Here is a 26044-nt window from a genome sequence, read left to right as displayed (position 1 = left end):
ATGTGTATTGTGTTGTACATTTATTTTATTTTCAACTTTAATTTTTATATTTTATTCCTTCCCAGTTAAATATACCCTTCATTTTCATATTTATTTCCTATCCTACTCATAGTCTTTTCTTCTTTAGGTCACGAGCAGTTGTCTAAGCATTTCACTGCATATTGTACTGTGTATGACTGTGTATGTGACAAATAAAATTTGAATTTGATTTGAATTTGGTGAACCTCAGCTTGTGATTGGGAGCGCATGCTTCCATCCAGGATGACATTTGTATGTGCTGCTGAACCCTTTAATGTTTAAGATTTAGGGCAGTGCTGCTGTCGGTTCACCTTGTTAACTCTTGAAACCGACGCCTTTGCTCTTGAACTGGATTTTGTCTTCTGGGAGAGATTAATTGTCCTCGAAGCTTGTTCTTTAGTGCAAGATATACATGGGGATGAAGCTGTATAATATTCAACCAAAACACAGGTTCGGTGTGGTTCCAATTATGTAAATTATCATTTTTCTCTGGCCGCTGTGCCGTGGAGGACATTGATCCAGTTCCGTAGTCACCTGTAATAACAGACTGACACACACACCTACCTCTCTCTCTCTCTCACACACACCTACCTCTCTCTCTCTCTCACACACACCTCCCTCTCTCTCTCACACACACACACACACACACACACACACCTCCCTCTCTCTCACACACACACACACACACACACACACACCTCCCTCTCACACACACACACACACACCTCCCTCTCACACACACACACACACACACACACACACACACCTCCCTCTCTCTCACACTCACACACACCTCCCTCTCTCTCACACTCACACACACCTCCCTCTCTCTCACACACACACACACCTCCCTCTCTCTCACACACACACACACCTCCCTCTCTCACACACACACACACCTCCCTCTCTCACACACACACACACACCTCCCTCTCACACACACACACACACACCTCCCTCTCACACACACACACACACCTCCCTCTCACACACACACACACACCTCCCTCTCTCACACACACACACACCTCCCTCTCTCACACACACACACACACCTCCCTCTCACACACACACACACACCTCCCTCTCTCACACACACACCTCCCTCTCTCACACACACACCTCCCTCTCTCACACACACACACACACACACACCTCCCTCTCTCACACACACACACACACACACACACACACACCTCCCTCTCTCACACACACACACACACACACACACACCTCCCTCTCTCACACACACACACACACCTCCCTCTCTCACACACACACACACACCTCCCTCTCTCACACACACACACACACCTCCCTCTCTCACACACACACACACACACACACACCTCCCTCTCTCACACACACACACACACACACCTCCCTCTCTCACACACACACACACACACACACCCCTCTCTCACACACACACACACACACACACACCCCTCTCTCACACACACACACACACACACACCTCCCTCTCTCTCACACACACACACACACACACACACACCCCCCTCTCTCACACACACACACACACACACACCCCCCTCTCTCTCACACACACACACACACACACACCCCCCTCTCTCTCACACACACACACACACACACACCTCCCTCTCTCTCACACACACACACACACACACACCTCCCTCTCTCTCACACACACACACACACACACACCTCCCTCTCTCTCACACACACACACACACACACACCTCCCTCTCTCTCACACACACACACACACACACACCCCTCTCTCTCACACACACACACACACACCTCTCTCACACACACACACACACACCTCTCTCACACACACACACACACACCTCTCTCACACACACACACACACACCTCTCTCACACACACACACACACACACCTCTCTCACACACACACACACACACACCTCTCTCACACACACACACACACACACACCTCTCTCACACACACACACACACACACCTCTCTCACACACACACACACACACACCTCCCTCACACACACACACACACACCTCCCTCACACACACACACACACACCTCCCTCACACACACACACACACACACCTCCCTCACACACACACACACACACCTCACACACACACACACACACCTCACACACACACACACCTCACACACACCTCACACACACACACACACACCTCACACACACACACACACACACACCTCCCTCTCTCACACACACCTCACACACACACACACACACACCTCCCTCTCTCACACACACCTCACACACACACACACACACCTCCCTCTCTCACACACACCTCACACACACACACACACACACACACCTCCCTCTCTCACACACACCTCCCTCTCTCACACACACACACACACACACCTCCCTCTCTCTCACACACACACACACACACACCTCCCTCTCTCTCACACACACACACACACACCTCCCTCTCTCTCACACACACACACACACACACACACACACACCTCCCTCTCTCTCACACACACACACACACACACCTCCCTCTCTCTCTCACACACACACACACACACACACACACACACACACACACACACACACCTCCCTCTCTCTCACACACACACACACACACACACACACACCTCCCTCTCTCTCACACACACACACACACACACACACACCTCCCTCTCTCTCACACACACACACACACACACACACACATACTCGCGTAAGTCCCATTTGGGGTCGCATATCTTAACTCCCACCCTTTGGGGACACCACTTTCTGTATGGTTTAGAAGCAAGCTGGCAACTCAGTTTTACTCCTCCAAGACCACAGAAATAAAAAATCACTTGAGATTTTCATTTTAAGCAACATTTGTTCAGACAGTATTTTTACCTTCCCATTGGGGACTGGGGATTTTTAATGTCCCCTTTGGGGTCTTCAGCGATACACAGATAAACAAACTATTTTATGCCACTTTTGGGGACCTTACTTCCATTTGGGGTCTTCAGCAACACACACATACACAAACTATTTTATGCCACTTTTGGGGACCTTACTTCCATTTGGGGTCTTCAGCAACACACACATACACAAACTATTTTATGCCACTTTTGGGGACCTTACTTCCATTTGGGGTCTTCAGCAACACACACACATACACAAGTTATTTTATGTCAGTTTTGGGGACCATACTTCCCTTTTGGGTCTTCAGCAATACACACATACACAAGTTATTTTATGTCAGTTTTGGGGATATTACTTCCCTTAAAGGAAATTCCTTCAAAGTACAATGTAAGGTTAACTACCCAATCTAACAATAATCTAAACAATAATTAAGGTCTCCATTTATCTTGAAGAAATCAAAACTATGTCCAACGTCTCGGCCACAGAACAATTTAAATTTTTGACTGCATTATTATTACTGTGTTGTTTTGGGAGTTTATATGCACATCATTAATGCAGAGAAACCTGGATAAAAAAATAATCTGTACTATGTTGTGTTTGTTACCAGCAAACTGTAAGGCAAGAACTTTGCTTCCAAACATAAGTTAAAAAGAAAAACATTAGACAGTTAACCTAGTTTTTATATTCTATTAAAACTAAAAAAGAAATTTCTAATTTCAACTATGAATTGTTAACACAGATAATTTGTACACAATTACTAAGGGTTCATTTGATTTGCAGAAACTATCCAAACTTTGAAGCAAACCTATCATAAAAGATTTAATTTAATTATTAATAAACACTGCTTTAACCTACATTAGATCCAATCAAATTATCCTTTACCTCAGGGCACCAATAAGTACAGTATTAAAGATCTGTGAGTGATAAGACAAGCTGTACGATTTTAGAACGGATATCTTAATTTTAGTTTTCACTGATGTTACGAGTACATTTAACATGAATAACAAATAGACAAGAGACAATTGAAAACTGCCAAAAAAGGTGACTCTTATGACTTCCGGGGACATTTCTAAAAAAAATGCACTGCGTTAACCTGAATGAAGACAATCAAAAGGATACACATAAATGAAATTGAATTGAATTGATATAGTACCAGAGTACAGTGATCATTAACTGATCATCATTAACGATCAGTGACCATTAGCGGTTTTCTCACTGATCTCAAGGGTAGATTAATACTAAATACAGAAATATACCTCCAATTAAAAATTGCAAAAACATATCCAACTATAGTCATTAGTATGCCATATGCTTATGACTTTTGGGGACGTTTTTAACACAAATACACTCCGCTTTAACCTAAATGGGGACATTCAATGGGAAACTTTCCTTAGGGAACTGGTAAATACAATTAATTCTGATTATTAAATATTTGCTTATGTTAAAGTATGTGTAATGATTTGGGGGATTGATTTCTTTATCTTAGTCCTCATTCTGATTGGTATTTGTTTCATATTTCCAAATCTTAGACATAATGAAGGATTTTACAACATAACTCTTACTTGAGTGTGGTGATCACTGATAAATTGTTCTCGAACTTCATGTATAGAGTTATACTGAAAAAGGGACATGACACTATTTTTAAAAAACAATACAAAAACATATCCAACTATAGTCAAAGGTATGCCATATTCTTATGACTTTTGGGGATGTTTCTAACACAAATACACTCCGCTTTAACCTAAATGGGGACATTCAATGGGAAACTTTTGTTAGGGAACTGGTAAATACAATGAACTCGGATTATTAAACATCTGCATATGTTAAGGTATGTGTAACTACTTTTCGGATGGATTTCTTTATCTTAGTCCTAATTCTGATTGGTATTTGTTCTGTATTTTGAAATCTTAGACATAATGAAGGTTTTTTTTTTTAACATAACCCTTGCTTGAGTGTGGGGATCATTGATAAATTGTTTACAGACTTCATGGATAGATTTATACTGAAAAAGGGACATCATACTATTTTTTAGAAAAAAAATCTAAAAAATAAAATCCAACTATAGTCATTAGAATGCCATATGCTTATGACTTTTGGGGACGTTTTTAACACAAATACACTCCGCTTTAACCTAAATGGGGACATTCAATGGGAAACTTTCCTTAGGGAACTGGTAAATACAATTAACTCTGATTATTAAATATTTGCTTATGTTAAAGTATGTGTAATGATTTGGGGGATGGATTTCTTTATCTTAGTCCTCATTCTGATTGGTATTTTTTCTGTATTTTTAAATCTTCGACATAATGAAGGGTTTTTTTTTAACATAACCCTTGCTTGAGTGTGGGGATCATTGATAAATTGTTTACAGACTTCATGGATAGACTTATACTGAAAAAGGGACATGATACTATTTTTAGAAAAAAAATCCCAAAACATATCCAACTATAGTCATTAGTATGCCATATGCTTATGACTTTTGGGGACGTTTCTAACACAAATACACTCCGCTTTAACCTAAATGGGGACATTCAATGGGAAACTTTCCTTAGGGAACTGGTAAATACAACGAACTCTGATTATGAAACATATGCATATGTTAAGGTGTAATGATATGGGGGATGGATTTCTTTTTCTTAGTCCTCCTTCTGATTGGTATTTGTTCCATATTTCCAAATCTTAGACATAATGAAGGATTTTACAACAATAACCCTTACTTGAGTGGGGTGATCATTGATAAATTGTTTGTTGACTTTATAGGTAGATTTATACAGAAAAAAGGAACATGATAACATCTTTTAAAAAATCCCAAAGCATATCCAACTATAGTCATTAGAATGCCATATACTTATGACTTTTGGGGACGTTTCTAACACAAATACACTCCGCTTTAACCTAAATGGGGACATTGAATGGGAAACTTTCCTTAGGGAACTGGTAAATACAATGAACTCTGATTATTAAATATTTGCATTTGTTAAAGTATGTGTAATGATTTGGGGGATGGATTGCTTTATCTTAGTCCTCATTCTGATTGGTATTTGTTTCATATTTCCAAATCTTAGACATAATGAAGGATTTTACAACATAACTCTTACTTGAGTGTGGTGATCACTGATAAATTGTTCTCGAACTTCATGTAGGGAGTTATACTGAAAAAGGGACATGACACTATTTTTAAAAAACAATACAAAAACATATCCAACTATAGTCAAAGGTATGCCATATTCTTATGACTTTTGGGGATGTTTCTAACACAAATACACTCCGCTTTAACCTACATGGGGACATTCAATGGGAAACTTTTGTTAGGGAACTGGTAAATACAATGAAGTCGGATTATTAAACATCTGCATATGTTAAGGTATGTGTAACTACTTTTCGGATGGATTTCTTTATCTTAGTCCTCATTCTGATTGGTATTTGTTCTGTATTTTTAAAACTTAGACATAATGAAGGTTTTTTTTTTTTAACATAACCCTTGCTTGAGTGTGGGGATCATTGCTAAATTGTTTACAGACTTCATGGATAGACTTATACTGAAAAAGGGACATGATACTATTTTTAGAAAAAAAATCCAAAAAATAAAATCCAACTATAGTCATTAGAATGCCATATGCTTATGACTTTTGGGGACGTTTTTAACACAAATACACTCCGCTTTAACCTAAATGGGGACATTCAATGGGAAACTTTCCTTAGGGAACTGGTAAATACAATGAACTCTGATTATTAAATATTTGCTTATGTTAAAGTATGTGTAATGATTTGGGGGATGGATTTCTTTATCTTAGTCCTCATTCTGATTGGTATTTGTTCTGTATTTTTAAATCTTAGACATAATGAAGGGTTTTTTTTTTTTAACATAACCCTTGCTTGAGTGTGGGGATCATTGATAAATTGTTTACAGACTTCATGGATAGACTTATACTGAAAAAGGGACATGAAAATATTTTTAGAAAAAAAATCCAAAAAATAAAATCCAACTATAGTCATTAGTATGCCATATGCTTATGACTTTTGGGGACGTTTCTAACACAAATACACTCCGCTTTAACCTAAATGGGGACATTCAATAGGAAACTTTCCTTAGGGAACTGGTAAATACAATGAACTCTGATTATTAAATATTTGCATTTGTTAAAGTATGTGTAATGATTTGGGGGATGGATTGCTTTATCTTAGTCCTCATTCTGATTGGTATTTGTTTCATATTTCCAAATCTTAGACATAATGAAGGATTTTACAACATAACTCTTACTTGAGTGTGGTGATCACTGATAAATTGTTCTCGAACTTCATGTAGGGAGTTATACTGAAAAAGGGACATGACACTATTTTTAAAAAACAATACAAAAACATATCCAACTATAGTCAAAGGTATGCCATATTCTTATGACTTTTGGGGATGTTTCTAACACAAATACACTCCGCTTTAACCTACATGGGGACATTCAATGGGAAACTTTTGTTAGGGAACTGGTAAATACAATGAACTCGGATTATTAAACATCTGCATATGTTAGGGTATGTGTAACTACTTTTCGGATGGATTTCTTTATCTTAGTCCTCATTCTGATTGGTATTTGTTCTGTATTTTTAAATCTTAGACATAATGAAGGTTTTTTTTTTTAACATAACCCTTGCTTGAGTGTGGGGATCATTGCTAAATTGTTTACAGACTTCATGGATAGATTTATACTGAAAAAGGGACATGATACTATTTTTAGAAAAAAAATCCAAAAAATAAAATCCAACTATAGTCATTAGAATGCCATATGCTTATGACTTTTGGGGACGTTTTTAACACAAATACACTCCGCTTTAACCTAAATGGGGACATTCAATGGGAAACTTTCCTTAGGGAACTGGTAAATACAATGAACTCTGATTATTAAATATTTGCATTTGTTAAAGTATGTGTAATGATTTGGGGGATGGATTGCTTTGTCTTAGTCCTCATTCTGATTGGTATTTGTTCCATATTTCCAAATCTTAGACATAATGAAAGATTTTAAAACATAACTCTTACTTGAGTGTGGTGATCACTGATAAATTGTTCTCGAACTTCATGTATAGAGTTATACTGAAAAAGGGACATGACACTATTTTTAAAAAACAATACAAAAACATATCCAACTATAGTCAAAGGTATGCCATATTCTTATGACTTTTGGGGATGTTTCTAACACAAATACACTCCGCTTTAACCTAAATGGGGACATTCAATGGGAAACTTTTGTTAGGGAACTGATAAATACAATGAAGTCGGATTATTAAACATCTGCATATGTTAAGGTATGTGTAACTACTTTTCGGATGGATTTCTTTATCTTAGTCCTAATTCTGTGTCAGGCGTTGTGGAGTGGCGAGGAAGAAGGGACCCAAACGCAGGACTCACAGGTAGGTGAAGACTGGTGGATATTTATTACAAGGAGTGGAGGAACAGAGGGTGAACGGACACTGACTGGCTGGAACACTGAATGGCTGGCTGGCTGGAACACTGAATGGCTGGCTGACTGACTGAGAGAACACGGGGAGGACAACATCACACGAACATCATCAATGACACGACAAAGAACGAATAGAAACAGAAGACTTAAATACACAGACTGATGAGGATGGTAATGAGAGACCGGTGAGTACACAGCTGAACATAATCTGGCTAACGGCACGAGACGAGCTAACACAGGAACAAACAGGAAGTGACGAACTAAACTGAACGTGAACAAAACGGAAAGCACTGGGTCACCGACCCAGGAACCCTGACAGTACCCCCCCCTCCAAAGGCCGGCACCCGACGGCCAAAAGAAAGAAAAACCAGAACAGGGCGGGCGGAGGGGGCCCAGGACGGAGGGACGGAGTCCACAGAGAGACAAACAGTTCAGGCGGGCGGCCGCGGGGCCGGCGGCCGAGGCGAGACAGTTCAGGCGGGCGGCCGCGGGGCCGGCGGCCGAGGCGAGACAGTTCAGGCGGGCGGCCGCGAGGAAGGCGGCGGCGGCCGAGGCGAGACAGTTCAGGCGGGCGGCCGCGAGGAAGGCGGCGGCGGCCGCTGAGCAGGTCCGGCGGGCGGCCGCGAGGAAGGCGGCGGCGGCCGCTGAGCAGGTCCGGCGGGCGGCCGCGAGGAAGGCGGCGGCGGCCGCTGAGCAGGTCCGGCGGGCGGCCGCGAGGAAGGCGGCGGCGGCCAGAACGTGGCTGGGTCAACGGTGCGGCAGCCGCAGGACCAGGCGAAGCAGAGGCTGGCGACGCGGCAGCCGCCGGACCAGGCGAAGCAGAGGCTGGCGACGCGGCAGCCGCCGGACCAGGCGAAGCAGAGGCTGGCGACGAGGCTGCGTCCGGACCAGGCGAAGCAGAAGCTGAAGCCGCGTCCGGACCCGGCGAAGCAGAAGCTGAAGCCGAAGCTGAGTCCGGACCAGGCGAAGCAGAAGCTGAAGCCGAAGCTGAGTCCGGACCAGGCGAAGCAGACGCTGAAGCCGAAGCTGAGTCCGGACCAGGCGAAGCAGACGCTGAAGCCGAAGCTGAGTCCGGACCAGGCGAAGCAGACGCTGAAGCAGAGTCTGAGGCTGGACCAGGCGACGGCACGGGAGCCGGGGGCGACGGAGCCGGGGGCGACGGAGCCGCTGAGGCTGGACCAGGCGACGGCACGGGAGCCGGGGGCGACGGAGCCGGGGGCGACGGAGCCACAGCTGCAGGGCCAGCGGGCGCGGAGGCCCCTGGCTGGAGACAGGCAGGGCCAGCGGGCGCGGAGGCCCCTGGCTGGAGACAGGCAGGGCCAGCGGGCGCGGAGGCCCCTGGCTGGAGACAGGCAGGGCCAGCGGGCGCGGAGGCCCCTGGCTGGAGACAGGCAGGGCCAGCGGGCGCGGAGGCCCCTGGCTGGAGACAGGCAGGGCCAGCGGGCGCGGAGGCCCCTGGCTGGAGACAGGCAGGGCCAGCGGGCGCGGAGGCCCCTGGCTGGAGACAGGCAGGGCCAGCGGGCGCGGAGGCCCCTGGCTGGAGACAGGCAGGGCCAGCGGGCGCGGAGGCCCCTGGCTGGAGACAGGCAGGGCCAGCGGGCGCGGAGGCCCCTGGCGGGAGAGCGGCCGGGCCAGCGGGCGCGGTGGCCCCTGGCGGGAGAGCGGCCGGGCCAGCGGGCGCGGAGGCCCCTGGCGGGAGAGCGGCCGGGCCAGCGGGCGCGGAGGCCCCTGGCGGGAGAGCGGCCGGGCCAGCGGGCGCGGAGGCCCCTGGCTGGCAAGCAGGAGGGCTCACAGCTGGCTCTGGGTGCTGTGGCTGCAGGTCCGGGGACTGGACTGACTGGACGGGAGGCGACTGGACTACAGATTGGACTGACTGGACAGACTGGAGGACGGGAGGAGACTGGACTACAGGGGACTGGAGGACGGGAGGCTGAACAGCAGGTGAGTGAACTGACTGGAGTGGAGGCTGAACAGCAGGTGAGTGAACTGACTGGAGTGGAGGCTGAACAGCAGGTGAGTGAACTGACTGGAGTGGAGGCTGAACAGCAGGTGAGTGAACTGACTGGAGTGGAGGCTGAACAGCAGGTGAGTGAACTGACTGGAGTGGAGGCTGAACAGCAGGTGAGTGAACTGACTGGAGTGGAAGCTGAACAGCAGGTGAGTGAACTGACTGGAGTGGAAGCTGAACAGCAGGTGAGTGAACTGACTGGAGTGGGAAAGCTAAGGGATGAACAGAGGTTGGCGATGCTAATGGCTGAGCGAACGACAGAGTTACCGAGGGGGATAAGATTGCGGCCTGGGCTAATAAGGCTGGTGCCTGAGCAGGGGAAACTTCAGCTAGTCTAACCAGGGACAGTGTGAGGGCGTGAAAGGTTGGATCAGGAGGTGGATGAAGAGGTGAAGTAGTAGGTGGGCCGGTTAGCTCTGCCAAGCCTCCAGGGAGGTCAGGCTGGGTTGAGGCTGCCCTCAGCCTGGGCGCTGGGACAGGCACGGGAGGTGGCTGGACACAAGTCACCCCCACCCGGGAAACAAGAGCGGATGTGGAGGTAGACTGCGTCGCTGCTGCCTTCCTCCTGGGAGCTGGCACCGGTGTGGGTGTAGGCCGGGTCCTGGACATCTGAGGGGGTGAAATGGCTGAAGAAGAAGGCCAAATCTGGGCTGCCGTGTTGGTGGGGAATGGCTGAGTGACGGGTGTGGAAATGGTGACCGGGTGTGTGCTACTGGCAGGTTTATCAGAGTTCGGTCTGTTTTTTCTGCCACCACGATTTACAGTCTTTGTGGGAGCACAGCAGAAAAACTCTTCCCAGTCTACATCATCCAGGAGGGAATCCCCCCATGAATCGGTGGTGGATCTGTTATGTGTTTTATGTGAATAATCAGATGATGGATGTGGAAAACAGTTAGTGGAACTCACCACCGGGAGTGGTTGAAAATAGTCCATATCATGGCGGCGTGTGCGCCGCTTTCTTCGGGAAGAGGAAGCGGCCGGGGTAAACAGCTGAGCCTCTGGCGCGGTAGCCTCCATTGAGTCGAGGTGGGAGGCGTAGCCGCGGTGCCGTGGCGAAGGTGGAGGCCCGGCGAATGAGGCGGCGGATGTGTGGACGAGGAGCGGAGCGGCGAGAGAGGGAGCGGCCGAAACGCGGCACGAAACGTCCGCTCTCCGCGGCAAATGCTCCGAGGCAGGTGTGGCAGCAGGTGGGGGAACGCGGCGTCTCTGAGGCCCGCCCAGAGCCAGGCGAGTCCCCTCGAAGACGTGCCCTCGCTCCGCTGAGAGCCGCTGTTTTCCCCTGACCAACTCTGCCCAACGGTAAAGCGCTGCCACCTGCCGCTCGTTGAGGTCCGAGTCCGCTGGGTCCCAATCGTGTCTTCGTGGCACGGGTCGTGTCATTCTGTCAGGCGTTGTGGAGTGGCGAGGAAGAAGGGACCCAAACGCAGGACTCACAGGTAGGTGAAGACTGGTGGATATTTATTACAAGGAGTGGAGGAACAGAGGGTGAACGGACACTGACTGGCTGGAACACTGAATGGCTGGCTGGCTGGAACACTGAATGGCTGGCTGACTGACTGAGAGAACACGGGGAGGACAACATCACACGAACATCATCAATGACACGACAAAGAACGAATAGAAACAGAAGACTTAAATACACAGACTGATGAGGATGGTAATGAGAGACCGGTGAGTACACAGCTGAACATAATCTGGCTAACGGCACGAGACGAGCTAACACAGGAACAAACAGGAAGTGACGAACTAAACTGAACGTGAACAAAACGGAAAGCACTGGGTCACCGACCCAGGAACCCTGACATTCTGATTGGTATTTGTTCTGTATTTTTAAATCTTAGACATAATGAAGGGTTTTTTTTTTAACATAACCCTTGCTTGAGTGTGGGGATCACTGATAAATTGTTTACAGACTTCATGGATAGACTTATACTGAAAAAGGGACATGATACTATTTTTAGAAAAAAAATCCCAAAGCATATCCAACTACAGTCATTAGTATGGCACATACTTATCACTTTTGGGGACGTTTCTAACACAAATACACTCCGCTTTAACCTAAATGGTAACATTCAATGGGAAACTTTCCTTAGGGAAATGGTAAATACAATGAACTCGGATTATTAAACATATGCATATGTTGAGGTATGTGTAATGATTTGGGGGATGGATTGCTTTATCTTAGTCCTCATTCTGATTGGTATTTGTTCTGTATTTTTAAATCTTAGACATAATGAAAGATTTTACAACATAACTCTTACTTGAGTGTGGGAATCATTGATAAATTGTTCTCCGACTTTATGGGTAGGTTTATACAGAAAATAGGGACATGATACCATTTTTTAAAAAAAAATACAAAACCATATCAAACTATAGTCACTAGTATGCCATATTCTTATGACTTTTGGGGATGTTTCTAACACAAATACACTCCGCTTTAATCTAAATGGGGACATTCAAAATCCTGCAGCTTATATATGTTTCTTTGTTTCAGAATAATAAATAAATAAATTAAACAAATAACATAATATTCCTCTTTATGAAGTTCATTTTTTTCCCCCCGTTTCATTAGCCTCTCTTAATTAACAAGATAGTCCTCATTGTTAGCTTGCACATGAAAAACTTCAGGATTCTAATAAACATCCTTTTTTATTTTAGAATCATAAAAGCATAAAAAAAATGAAATCCCCTAAAATATTGAAAGTTTGGTTCATTCAAACATGCCTTGATTTTTAATCCAAGACATCTCTGAATGTGTGACTTATACGTGGTTAGCTTTTTCGGGCTAATTAGCTCAAGTCTTTTTTTTCCAAATTATCAAGGGCACATCTAGCAAACCAGTATTAGCATTTATTACTAAATAACTTTCTTACATTCAAACAGGAAATGCTGAAACTTTTCAGCAGAAACCTTAAGATATAGGTATAAGATACTAAAAAAGTTTTAATCACTTTTCATACCTTTAAAGCTGCTCTACATGCTGCTGCTTGCACACACCTCCATGGCTGCGATCAAGGCCTATGGTGACATAGAGGTCTTACCTCACCTCCCCTACCTTTAGGCTGTCCCTGCTGTGTCCCTCTTCACTCTCACACACACGATCTCCAGACCTGCATTCATCTCTTTCCTCTGATCCCCCCCACCCGACAGACATACAAAACTCTAAACATCGCCCTTTGACTGACTGCCCCACCCCCACTTGCACACAAACTCTTTCCCAAAAGCACTCTGATTGTATGACACTAGTGTTTATTGTATTATGTTGTACATAGGACTTTTGTTTTTTTTTATCTTTAAGTTGTTCACTGTACACTGTAGACTGTGGGAGCATTACAATTTAAAATTCCTGTGTATCATCTGTACATATGGGTTTTCACAATAAAGCTGACTTTGAATTTGACTTGAGTCAAACTCTGCACATATCTCTAAGGCCCAGTCAACCATGCTACAGAAGCTATTCTTTCCCGCTTGTATCGAGGAAATAATTTTTTTTCTGTCATGATCCATATTCAGTGACCATAGTCTTACACAGTTTTTGATCAGCTCTTAAAGAGACTTTGGTGAGAATTAAGTTTCATGCCATATGCTTGTGACCTTTTAGGCAGTATTTTACATACTGCCTAAAAGGTATTAACATTGAAATTTAAATTTAGCTCAGCTGTTTCACCAAATTTTGGATCCCTGCACCATTCAACAGAAATTCAAGAAACATCTTAAATATGTTGCAATACAAGTATCAAGAATTTAGAGTAATTTATGTCAAGCTGCAGTTCAGAAAACAAATATGAACCTAAAGTACTCCATTATTTCATGCATCTGCTTCACATCATGCCAAATAAATAAAATAATATTAAAAAAATATTAAAACTATTTATATCATAATTACGTGAAATATGACTCTTTTGTATTTTCTAGTGTCTTCTTTACCCTTTGAAAATATAATCTACTTTCTAACAAATAGTCTACTGATTTCTATTATTTAGTCAAGAGAACAAATGTTTGTTTATATAAAACCATTCATACAAAAGAATGTTGAATAAGATTTTCAACAAAGATCAGTATTTTAAAAGAAATCTGACACTATAATAATATAAGGGTTAGGGAGAGGTAATACACACACAAAAAAATCCAAGAAATGTCACTTTTGGGGACAGTGGAAATCTTTGCAATTTCACACACTTCCACTAGGGGGCAACATAGAGTTATACACAGATTGCGAAAAATTTTGGGGGCAATGTCATACACATACACAAAAAATCTAAAAAATGTCATTTTTGGGGACAGGTGAGATTTTTGGATTAAAATATGTTTTAGAGCATGCTGAACGTTGTTGGAGGTCAATCTAATTGGGGACGGTGGTTTTGGTCCCCAAAGGGAGAGGTGTCCCCAATTGACTGGTGTGTGAGCTGATAGAAGTCCCCAATTTTGACACAAGCAAACTCACACCTCCCTCCCTCTCACACACACACACACACCTCCCTCTCTCACACACACCTCCCACACACACACACCTCCCTCTCTCTCACACACACACACACACCTCCCTCTCTCTCACACACACACACACACCTCCCTCTCTCTCACACACACCTCCCACACACACCTCCCACACACACCTCCCACACACACCTCCCACACACACCTCCCACACACACACACACCTCCCTCACTCACACACACACACACACACCTCCCTCACTCACACACCTCCCACACACACACCTCCCACACACACACACACACACACCTCCCACACACACCTCCCACACACACACACACCTCCCACACACACCTCCCACACACACCTCCCACACACACACACACACACACCTCCCACACACACACACACACACACACACACACACACACACACACACACACCTCCCACACACACACACCTCCCACACTCACACACCTCCCACACTCACACACACACACCTCCCTCACTCACACACACACACACCTCCCTCACTCACACACACACACCTCCCTCACACACACACACACACCCCCCTCACTCACACACACCCCCCTCACTCACACACACCCCCCTCTCTCACACACACACCCCTCTCTCACACACACACACACACACCCCTCTCTCACACACACACACACACACCCCTCTCTCACACACACACACACCCCTCTCTCACACACACACACACCCCTCTCTCACACACACACACACCCCTCTCACACACACACACACACCCCTCTCACACACACACACACCCCTCTCACACACACACACACACACCCCTCTCACACACACACACACACACCCCTCTCTCACACACACACACACCCCTCTCACACACACACACACACCCCTCTCTCACACACACACCCCTCTCTCACACACACACACACCCCTCTCACACACACACACACACCCCTCTCACACACACACACACACCCACACACACACACACCCACCCCACACACACACACTCACACACACACACACACCCCTCTCTCACACACACACACCCCTCTCTCACACACACACCCCTCTCTCACACACACACACCTCTCTCACACACACACACACACACCTCTCTCACACACACACACACACACACACACACCCCTCTCTCACACACACACACACCTCTCTCACACACACACACACACCCACACACACCCCTCTCTCACACACACACACACACACACACACCCCTCTCACACACACACACACCCCTCTCTCACACACACACCCCTCTCTCACACACACACCCCTCTCTCACACACACACACACACCCCTCTCTCACACACACACACACACCCCTCTCTCACACACACACACACACCCCTCTCTCACACACACACACACACCCCTCTCTCACACACACACACACACCCCTCTCTCACACACACACACACACCCCTCTCTCACACACACACACACACCCCTCTCTCACACACACACACACACCCCTCTCTCACACACACACACACACACACCCCTCTCACACACACACACACACACCCCTCTCTCACACACACACACACACACCCCTCTCTCACACACACACACACACCCCTCTCTCACACACACACACACACCCCTCTCTCACACACACACACACACCCCTCTCTCACACACACACACCCCTCTCTCACACACACACACACACCCCTCTCTCACACACACACACACACCCCTCTCTCACACACACACACACACCCCTCTCTCACACACACACACACACCCCTCTCTCACACACACACACACACCCCTCTCTCACACACACACACACACCCCTCTCTCACACACACACACACACCCCTCTCTCACACACACACACACACCCCTCTCTCACACACACACACACACCCCTCTCTCACACACACACACACCCCTCTCTCACACACACACACACCCCTCTCTCACACACACACACACCCCTCTCTCACACACACACACCTCTCTCACACACACACACCTCTCTCACACACACACACCTCTCTCACACACACACACACACACACACACCCCTCTCTCACACACACACACACACACACACCCCTCTCTCACACACACACACACACACACACACACCCCTCTCTCACACACACACACACACACACCCCTCTCTCACACACACACACACCCCTCTCTCACACACACACACACACACACACACACACACCCCTCTCTCACACACACACACACACCCCTCTCTCACACACCCCTCTCTCTCACACCCCTCTCTCTCACACCCCTCTCTCTCACACCCCTCTCTCTCTCACACCCCTCTCTCTCTCACACCCCTCTCTCTCTCACACCCCTCTCTCTCTCACACCCCTCTCTCTCTCACACCCCTCTCTCTCACACCCCTCTCTCTCACACCCCTCTCTCTCTCTCACACCCCTCTCTCTCTCTCACACACACACCCCTCTCTCTCACACACACACACCCCTCTCTCTCACACCCCTCTCTCTCACACACACTCACACCCCTCTCTCTCACACACACTCACACCCCTCTCTCTCACACCCCTCTCTCTCACTCACACCCCTCTCTCTCACACACACCCCTCTCTCTCACACACACCCCTCTCTCTCACACCCCTCTCTCTCACACCCACACACACACACCCCTCTCTCTCACACCCCTCTCTCTCACACCCACACCCCTCTCTCTCACACCCCTCTCTCTCACACACACACACACACACACACACACACACACACACAAAATTGACAATGAAAACCGTCGGTTTAACCCTGCCTGGACTGACAAGTACTTATTCATTTTACCGCAAAATGCAAACGCCAAACCAATGTGTTTAATTTGCAGTGAATGTGTTGCGGTTCTTAAAGATTACAATTTACGAAGACATCACAATGACAAACACCAGACTTTCTGCAAAAACTTTCCAGAGGGATCTCAGGAGAGAGCTGCAAAAGTACGGAGTTTAATTGCATCTTACAACTGGAGTCTTACTAGCATGGTGAGGTCATGTACAGCTCAAGAGAGAGCTGCAGCAGCTTCCTTTCGTGTTTGCTGGATCTTGGCGAAGAAGAAAAGACCTTTTACAGATTCTGAAACCGTGAAAGAGTGCATGCTGGCCGTGGTGGATGAGGTATAAATGATGAAAAAATTAAAGTGAGTGTGACATCTGCTATTGAACGTATTAAACGTGCCCCTGTCAGACAGTTCAAATATTCGTAGGATTGAAGTTGTGGCTTCGGACGTGTTTGAAATGCTATTAGATGACCTGAAGTAATGTCTATAGCAGTAGATGAGTCCACAGACAGAACTGATAATGCACAGTTGTGCATTTGTCAGTTTTTTTAATGGCAAATGCTTCAGAGAGGAACTGCTTGGCTTACTGCCACTAGAGGGACACACAACTGGTGAAATAATGTTTGCGAAGATTTCAGCTTTTTTCAAGGATAATGGTCTGGATATGAAGCATGTCTGTTTGCTAGTTACCGATGGGGCTCCATCCATGGCAGGAAAAGTGAGTGGTTTGGCAGCGCGGTGGTTGGCTGTTGCAACTCAGATGAGAACCTTACACTGCATTGTTCATCAGACTGTGTTGTGTGCAAAACTAAGCGCGGAGCTCAAAACGACAATGGACACCGTGATGGCTACAATTAATTTTATTCGCTCAACATCAAGCCTCCAGCACCGCTTATTCCACATGCTGCTCTCAGAAATGTCTGCTGAGCACCATGACCTTCTATTGCACAATGATGTCAGGTGGCTGTCCAAAGGCAGGGCACTGGAGCGTTTCTGTGATCTCCTCTCCTCTGCAACAGCAGGCAAAAAAAAAAAAAAAAAAAAAAAAAAAAAAAAAAAAAAGCAGAAACATACTTGAATCGCATAATGGACAACAGCTTCATGGCCAGTGTCTGCTTTCTGACTGACATATTCAAACACATGAATGACCTCAATGTGGGACTACAAGGCAGGGGCAAAATTGTCCTTGAACTTGTGGAACAGATGCGTGCATTCCAAGTCAAGTTGAACCTCTTCGAAACTGACTTGAGCACAGGCCGGTTGCTGCATTTTCCAACACTCCGCAAATGCATCTCATCATCAACACAAGTCACAGATGTGATGACTGATTTCATTGTGAGGTTGAAAGAGAACTTTTCTGGTCGACTAGATGGACTTGCTTTACCCACAGAGGTGATGAGTTTTGCCAGAGACCCATTTAGTGTTTCAACAGAAGGCGACTTGTCCATCAGAGCAAAGGAAGTGGTCCCCTCCACTGACGAGGGGAAGTTCATACTGGAACTTGTTGACATGCAGTCATCCTTAGCCATGGCACAGGATCTTCGCACTAACGGACCTGCAAAGTTTTGGACTGATGTCAATACACACCAGTTCCCTAACGTTAAGAAAGTAGCAGTCGTCATCCTCAGTATGTTTGGGTCAACGTACACATGTGAATCAAGCTTTTCACACATGAACTCAATAAAAAGCAGCTCTCGTTGTTCACTGACTGACAACACGCTTTACCATTGCCTTCGGATTGCACTGACATCTTATGAGCCAACAGTTGCCGCAATTGTTCAGAAAAAAAAAAAAAGTCACTTCTCCCATTAATAATGTCAGGGTAACTATAGCCCACATATCAACATAATGTGGAATGTCTAACAAGCCATGCCTAATTACAGGGGTTGATATAAAACAAAACTGTATTACCTCAGTGTGCAGCAGTAAATGTTGTATTCTTATGTGTTACTGCTATGGGTTCGTGCACTGATAGTTTTGACTGTTCTATTTTAATTGTGTTAAATGCACTTTAAGATGTGTCTGGGTTACATATATATTGAAAGGGAACTTTCAAAATGTTTTTTTTTTTTAATTTCATGTGAAGTAGTAGTGGAGAAGAATGGAGTTTTTGATGTGCATTTGTGAGATGTCACCAGATTTAAAAGGGACAAAATGAATAAACATTACTTGTTTTTCAATAAGTTTGTGTTGGTTTTAAATTTATCACGATAGGCTGCTTAAAAAAAAAAAAAAAAAAAAAAAAAAAAAAATCTGGCCCAGATAAATTCCTTGTTTTGAAAATCTGGCCCAACCACCCTTTTAGTTGAATAGCCATGCCGTAGACTAAGGACTGAGTCCTTCCCATGACAGTCCTGAAATCAGGTGTCAAATTCCTGAGATTTTCCTCCCAGTGGTCCATCCAAAAAAACCAAACCCTCTTTTCTCTGTCAACATCTTTCTCTCACACAACCATCTTCCACACACTTGGAACTTTCAACCAGACCACATAGAAGAATGCCTCCCACGGCTCCAGTAGCCATTTTGCTGAGCTCAGCGTCCTTTGTACGAACACGCACGTCCGCTGTTTGGCCTTTCTGCCTTTTTTAACTGGTGCAAAAGTGCTAATATACCATACACTAGAATGCCTAAATTGTTGAGCTTCTAAGATCCTGCACTTACTACTGCAACAAGGCACAAATTCTCACACCCCAATACCCAAATTTGTGGAGTTTCTAGGACCTGCATCTACTTGTTGCAATAATAAGGAACCGAGGCTTTTCCCGTCGGTCTGGTTAAAAACCCTGCCCAAATCAAAGCAGCTCACCATTGCAAATCCTTTGCAGTCTGTCTCTTGGTTTGTTAAAAAAATCCTGCATGTGTAAATCACTGAAGCACACCTTGTGGTTCCCCCCCTCCTTTTTTTGGGGGGGGAAAACAAGGGAACGGTGGGACTGAGGCAATTTTACCTCAGGATGGCCAGTCACCGCGTGCCCGTGATTTAGCGAAACTCACTGGAGGAAACCTGCCAACAACGCCAAATTGTTGTGGAAAATTCACCAATAACCTGCAACACACCCAGTGAGCTTGATTTGAAGTGGGTTTAATAAGCACATTGCAATTTGGAGAGAGCATCCCAGTGAAACACTAGGATCATCTCTGAATTGTGGCCGCCGCCCTTACATCTTATATACAGAAACACAGACAAAGAACATTCCACAGATTCTTACATGTTGGCCCCTCTCACTTTATGACCTTGTTTTCTGCTTGATCGTCACCTAAGGATTTACATCCCTGATAAGGAGAAGAATTCCCACTGTGTGTTCAATGTCTCCCATTACAATGGCCTCACTGTTAACACTCAAATCAGTTAAATGCAAACTGGTGACAAGGGTGCTCTTACTATAGTAAAGTGAGAAAGTGATATTACTATAACTAATGTGATTAATACATGAGAAGAAAAATCTGCTAATTTTCAACAATTGTCCCTTGTTGGGCTTACAATCAAAATAAATACATTTTACCATAAAACACACTTTTTCAGAAAACCAAAATACATCGTGAATGCAACTACAATTAATAGACAATAAATAAAAATAAAATCATTAGTTAAAATGACTACATCTCTGATTTCCTTTTAACCAAACTTTAACCTTCAATAGAAAGGATCTGATGTCTGTAATCAATTTGATTTTGGTTGGAAGTGCGTTCCACAGATTACAAGCCTTTATGGAAAATGCCGACTGACCAAATTTAGATCTGGGATATGATATCTTGCAGTTTCCGTTCACCATGCTTCTAGTAATACGATTACTTTCTTGTCTCTGGATGTATCTATTAAGACACTCTGGGGCCATCCCATTTATACATTTTAAGACTAATTTAAGGAAACACAAATGATTAAAACTCTTAAAACTAAGTAGGTTATATTTCTCTAAAATGTGACAATGATGCCAGGGCTGCACGATTTTGCATAAAATGAGAATCACGATTTCTTTGCTTAGAATTGAGATTAACGATTCTCTCATGATTTTCTTTTCCAATATAAATATTTATTGCACTTACTAACTGCACGTCAACTTCCTAACAGTTGAGACTGAACATAAAAACAATTAATGTCTCAATTGTCTACTCTTACTTACAAAACCTTAAAATACTTCTAACAGTAACATTTTGAACAGTATTCTTTCCGTGTGTAAGGTGATGAGAGAGGTACGTATTAGGTTTGTTTCTTAAAATGTAAACCACAATTATTAACAAAATATAACGCTTAGTTTGGCTGGACCATGAGGGTCTGCAGCCTTAAAGTACTTAGTCTCAACGATGCTCAAGGGCCGCGTACTTAAAGACCGCTAAGGTCGGAAGTGCAAGGCTTGTGAAATGGGACGGTCTAGTCTCCGTTGCGCTGCCCAGGTTGCCTAGCAACCATGATACTAACAGCTGGAAACGTTTCATACAGCTTTGTTTGACAGAAATGGAGAAAGTCTTTTGTTCATTTGTTTGTTTGTTTCTACATGAGCTTTGATCATTCTCTGTAAGATTAAGCTCAGTTATTGAACGGCGTATATTTTAAAGGCTTTAAAACCAAGTTAGTACAAACGTCACTAATGTCACATAACTTTGCCGACATGTGGCCAACAGTAATGTTTTCATGTTCTTCGTTATTAAACATTTGCACATAAGTGACATAATATTCAGTACTTACTTAAAGTTTATTCTGCGGGCGCCCCTCATCCGCCGTTTTTTTCGGCAAAATTATCCACACCCACCGCCGCGCTATGCATTCTGGGATATTTTGGGCCACGAAGTCTACACAGCCACATCCTTAAAATTCAGGGAAATGAAGAACGCATTTGAGGGCCGCATTTTGAGCAGCCTTCGAATTGAGACAGCCTTCGTTGCATTGCGGTGACGTAATCGGCCTTAAAATGCGGCCTTTAAGGCTGCAGACTCTGAATTGGGATACAGCCACAGACTAAATACACACAAGGGTGATTAGGGGAAGTGAAAACACATGGGGAAACAGCTGACACTAGTCTGACATAACGAGACAAAGGAAGCAAAGCTGACTACACTGACATAGGACACAGACCTTCAAAATAAAACAGGAAACATGAGATGCAGACATGACATTACAAACTTGATAACATAACACACGCAGCATGAAACACAAAGGGTGAGGGAAACTTAAATACAGGGGAAGAAAATACAAGAGGAATCTAATAACCAAATGAACTTTGCTGACCTAAAGAACTTAAACATAAACCATAAACATCAAAAATGAACTAGAACTCAAAACACTGGTTCAAAAGACCCAGGAACGTGACAAATGCATAAATAACTGAACTGCTGAAGTAGGTATATAGTGCTGAATTAACTCAAAACAATTCAGATTAGCCTTGACCGTCTTAGCAATCTTCTTTACATGCTTGTCCAATTTAAGACATAAATCAAAAATTATTCCTAAAAACTTGAAATCTTTGACCTCTTATTTCTTCGTTCCTTAACTGGATTTTAAACTGATCGTTTATGTGATCAGCAGGAACAAGAAACTAAGAATCTGTTAGTCTCGCCGGTGCAGCCCCCTCTAGCTTCTGCCCGGTGGCTACTGGGTGACCCCTCGTCTGGGGATCCTCAGCCCTTCCCATGAAGGTGGCACAGATGCCCCTCCGGTGGTCCTCCTTGGGCTCTTGCACTCTGGGGCCTCTGGATGTCTGGGGCCTGGATCTCCTCCATGCCTGCTTCATGCCCTGGGGGACAGGGCTATGGCTCTCTACATCCTCTTGCAGACCATTACATGGGGAAACCATTTGAATACAAGCGCGCTGATCCACACAGGTGTGCACACGGGTGTTCACTGTTTGTAGACTTAAATCACACCTTTCTTGGCTGCTACTTCAAAGCACATTGTGCGCTGTCTGTCCTGCGTGCTGCACAACAACATTCAATATTTAGTATTTATTGCTGTTTACACTTAGCTAGATTAATGCGATGGTGTTGTGTTTAGTATGTTGCTTTGTGTTTTTTTTTTTTTGCTTGTTTTCTATTCTTTTTCTCTCAACAGGTGATCCAGGAGATATTTTTTCCCCCCTTTCTCACTGTCCCTCTCCCCTTCTGTTTTTCTTTTCCTTCCTCTTTCTTTCTCCCTTTCCTATCCCTCACTCATGTCTGTCCCGTCTGTAACAACGGAAAATAAAATAAAATAAATAATAAAAACAAAGGTCGATCAAATGGACCAATACGGCAATGCCATGATGATCCATTTGGCAAAATGAATCCATTGGGTATCCTTGTTGGTCTTCAGACAACAATTCTGACGGCTAAAGAACCAAATGGAACAGGCAAAAAAAAAAAAAAAAGAATCTGTTAGTCTCACTCATTTAAACCCTCTGCTGCATTCTGTTCACCCTGCTATCATTCAATCACCTTTCCTAATATAATATTAGTCCACTAGTTCATATATCGCTTCTCATCTTACTAAGTGAACCGAACTAGATGATAAAATCAGAAACACATGCTTAAAATACTATATGGTATTCATGAGCTTCATTGCATGTGTGTGTATGTGTTAGTAGGAATAAAACATTCTGTGCTTATGTATGTCGTTTTAATTACTTTACCCCTTTTTCTGAAACAAATCTCTGCGTACTACACCTTCTTGTTTCAGAAACATCTAAAGAAGAAAGTCTTTATTGTAGTCAGGCACAGCTAAATTCTGCTTGTGAGTTAACCTAGCCAACCACTCTGTGTGTTGTTAACACCTTCAACATGTACCCCCTCGTGATGTGTCCCAATTCGTGGCTCAAGAGTTGGGAGTTCGCCTTGTAATCGGAAGGTTGTAATCGAGCCCCGGCTTGGACAGTCTCGATCGTTGTGTCCTTGGGCAAGACACTTCACCCGCCTACTGGTGGTGGTCAGAGGGCCCGGTGGCGCCAGTGTCCGGCAGCCTCGCCTCTGTCAGTGGGCCCCAGAGTGGCTGTGGCTACAATGTAGCTGCCATCACCAGTGTGTGAATGTGTGTGTGAATGGGTGGGTGACTGGATATGTAAAGCCCTTTGGGGTCCTTAGGGACTAGTAAAGCGCAATATAAAAATACAGGCCATTTACTTCCTCTATGTCCTCTATTTGTACCACCATATGGAGAACCACAATAGCCACACACATCGAAATACATAATTCTTAGATGCTTAGATGATGAATTGTAGAATAAATCCTCCATTTGTAAAATAATTTTAGAATTCCACATTAACAAAGTGAGTTTTGAAATGTTTTTTAAAAACCTCATTACCATCCTAGGGGAGCTAGGATGGTAATGAGGTGCTTGAAATGTTGTAGGTGGCTGAGTTTATACTGCTACCATTGAGACTGATCAGGACTCCGTCTTTGTGGATCTATGGAAGTCCATATATACAGGGTGTAGCATCCCCTGGGTAAAGGCGGTGATGTGCAGGGGGTCAGGTGTTTTTCCCTTTCAAGTTCTTGTAGGCAACTGTTGACTTTCTTTTTGTAGTTGCTTCTGGGGTTTCACCTTGAAGCTTCATAGGCATTGTTGTCACTGAGGAGTTTAGTCATGTTTATTTGCTCTGCTTCTTTTTGTCAGGGATAAATAGAATAGAATAGAATAGAATTCAACTTTATTGTCATTGCACATGCACAGGTAAAGGGCAACGAAATGCAGTTTGCATCCATCCAGAAGTGCTTTAGTGATATAGATATATTACAATATATATTAGCAATAATATAGATATGTAAGTATATTACAGAAATGGGTCTATTATGGTATGTTATAATGTATGAAATATGTTGTGAATATTAGTATAAGTAGGTACAGGCTGTAGTGAGTACAAGCTATGTACAGGCTATGAACAGGATATAAATATGATCCTATTATATATAAAATACATATAGATACTTTTTTGTGTCCCAGCTGAGTAACAGGAGGAGAAGAGTGGTGGTGCAGCAGAGGAACAATTTCAGCCTTTTGGACTCAGCTCAGCCACTACAGAGGAAACAATGACTTCAACACAAAAGGTGAGAAAAACATCACAGTTACACTGTTATTGAAACTGTGTGCACAGCTAGTCGGTTTTTAAAAACCCGTTAACAGCAGCTTTATCTTTTCCATCCTGGCCTCCTCCATATCTACAGAGTCTACATTCACAACCAAGAACCACAGAAGTTACAAGAAAATACAAAGATCATATTTTCTCTACACACATTGAAACAACAATATCATCAGTTGAACTCACAATTTTTTCTGAAGTAAAAGAGTTTCTCTGCTGATCAATATTTCTTCAATAATGTCATTTTCATTACAACTCTCATTGTAACACATCATTGTAATGTGATACTATTACCACAAGGTGGTGGTAACACACCTACAATGGGTTTTTTTTACAGGTTTGATTCCACCAATGGAGGGAGTTTCAGTTTGTTCCACGACTG

General features: G+C 44.4%; 2 protein-coding genes and 1 long non-coding RNA gene across 4 annotated transcripts in view; 2 read left to right on the top strand and 1 right to left on the bottom strand.

The window, feature by feature from the left end:
- Window positions 1-26044, bottom strand: part of LOC146521260 (polymeric immunoglobulin receptor-like) — a 525395-nt gene that overhangs the window by 178011 nt on the left and 321340 nt on the right. The window lies entirely within an intron of this gene.
- LOC146521270 (uncharacterized) overlaps window positions 1-26044 on the top strand; it is a 244406-nt gene that overhangs the window by 77369 nt on the left and 140993 nt on the right. The gene's annotated exons all lie outside the window — the stretch shown is intronic.
- The window catches only part of LOC146521277 (uncharacterized), a 58373-nt gene that overhangs the window by 28712 nt on the left and 3617 nt on the right, over window positions 1-26044 (top strand). For both annotated transcript variants that reach the window (XM_085154971.1, XM_085154970.1), the window contains exon 2: window positions 25527-25630. In XM_085154971.1, the coding sequence (XP_085011097.1) occupies window positions 25613-25630 (18 nt within the window). In that variant the 5' untranslated portion in view covers window positions 25527-25612. The remainder of the gene's footprint in view (window positions 1-25526; window positions 25631-26044) is intronic.

The sequence above is a fragment of the Neolamprologus multifasciatus genome, chromosome 3 (genome assembly GCF_963576455.1).
Source record: "Neolamprologus multifasciatus chromosome 3, fNeoMul1.2, whole genome shotgun sequence".
Taxonomy (NCBI): Eukaryota; Metazoa; Chordata; class Actinopteri; order Cichliformes; family Cichlidae; genus Neolamprologus; species Neolamprologus multifasciatus.
The sequence above is the reverse complement of the archived record's forward strand: the minus strand, read 5'-3'. Positions and strand labels throughout refer to the sequence as shown.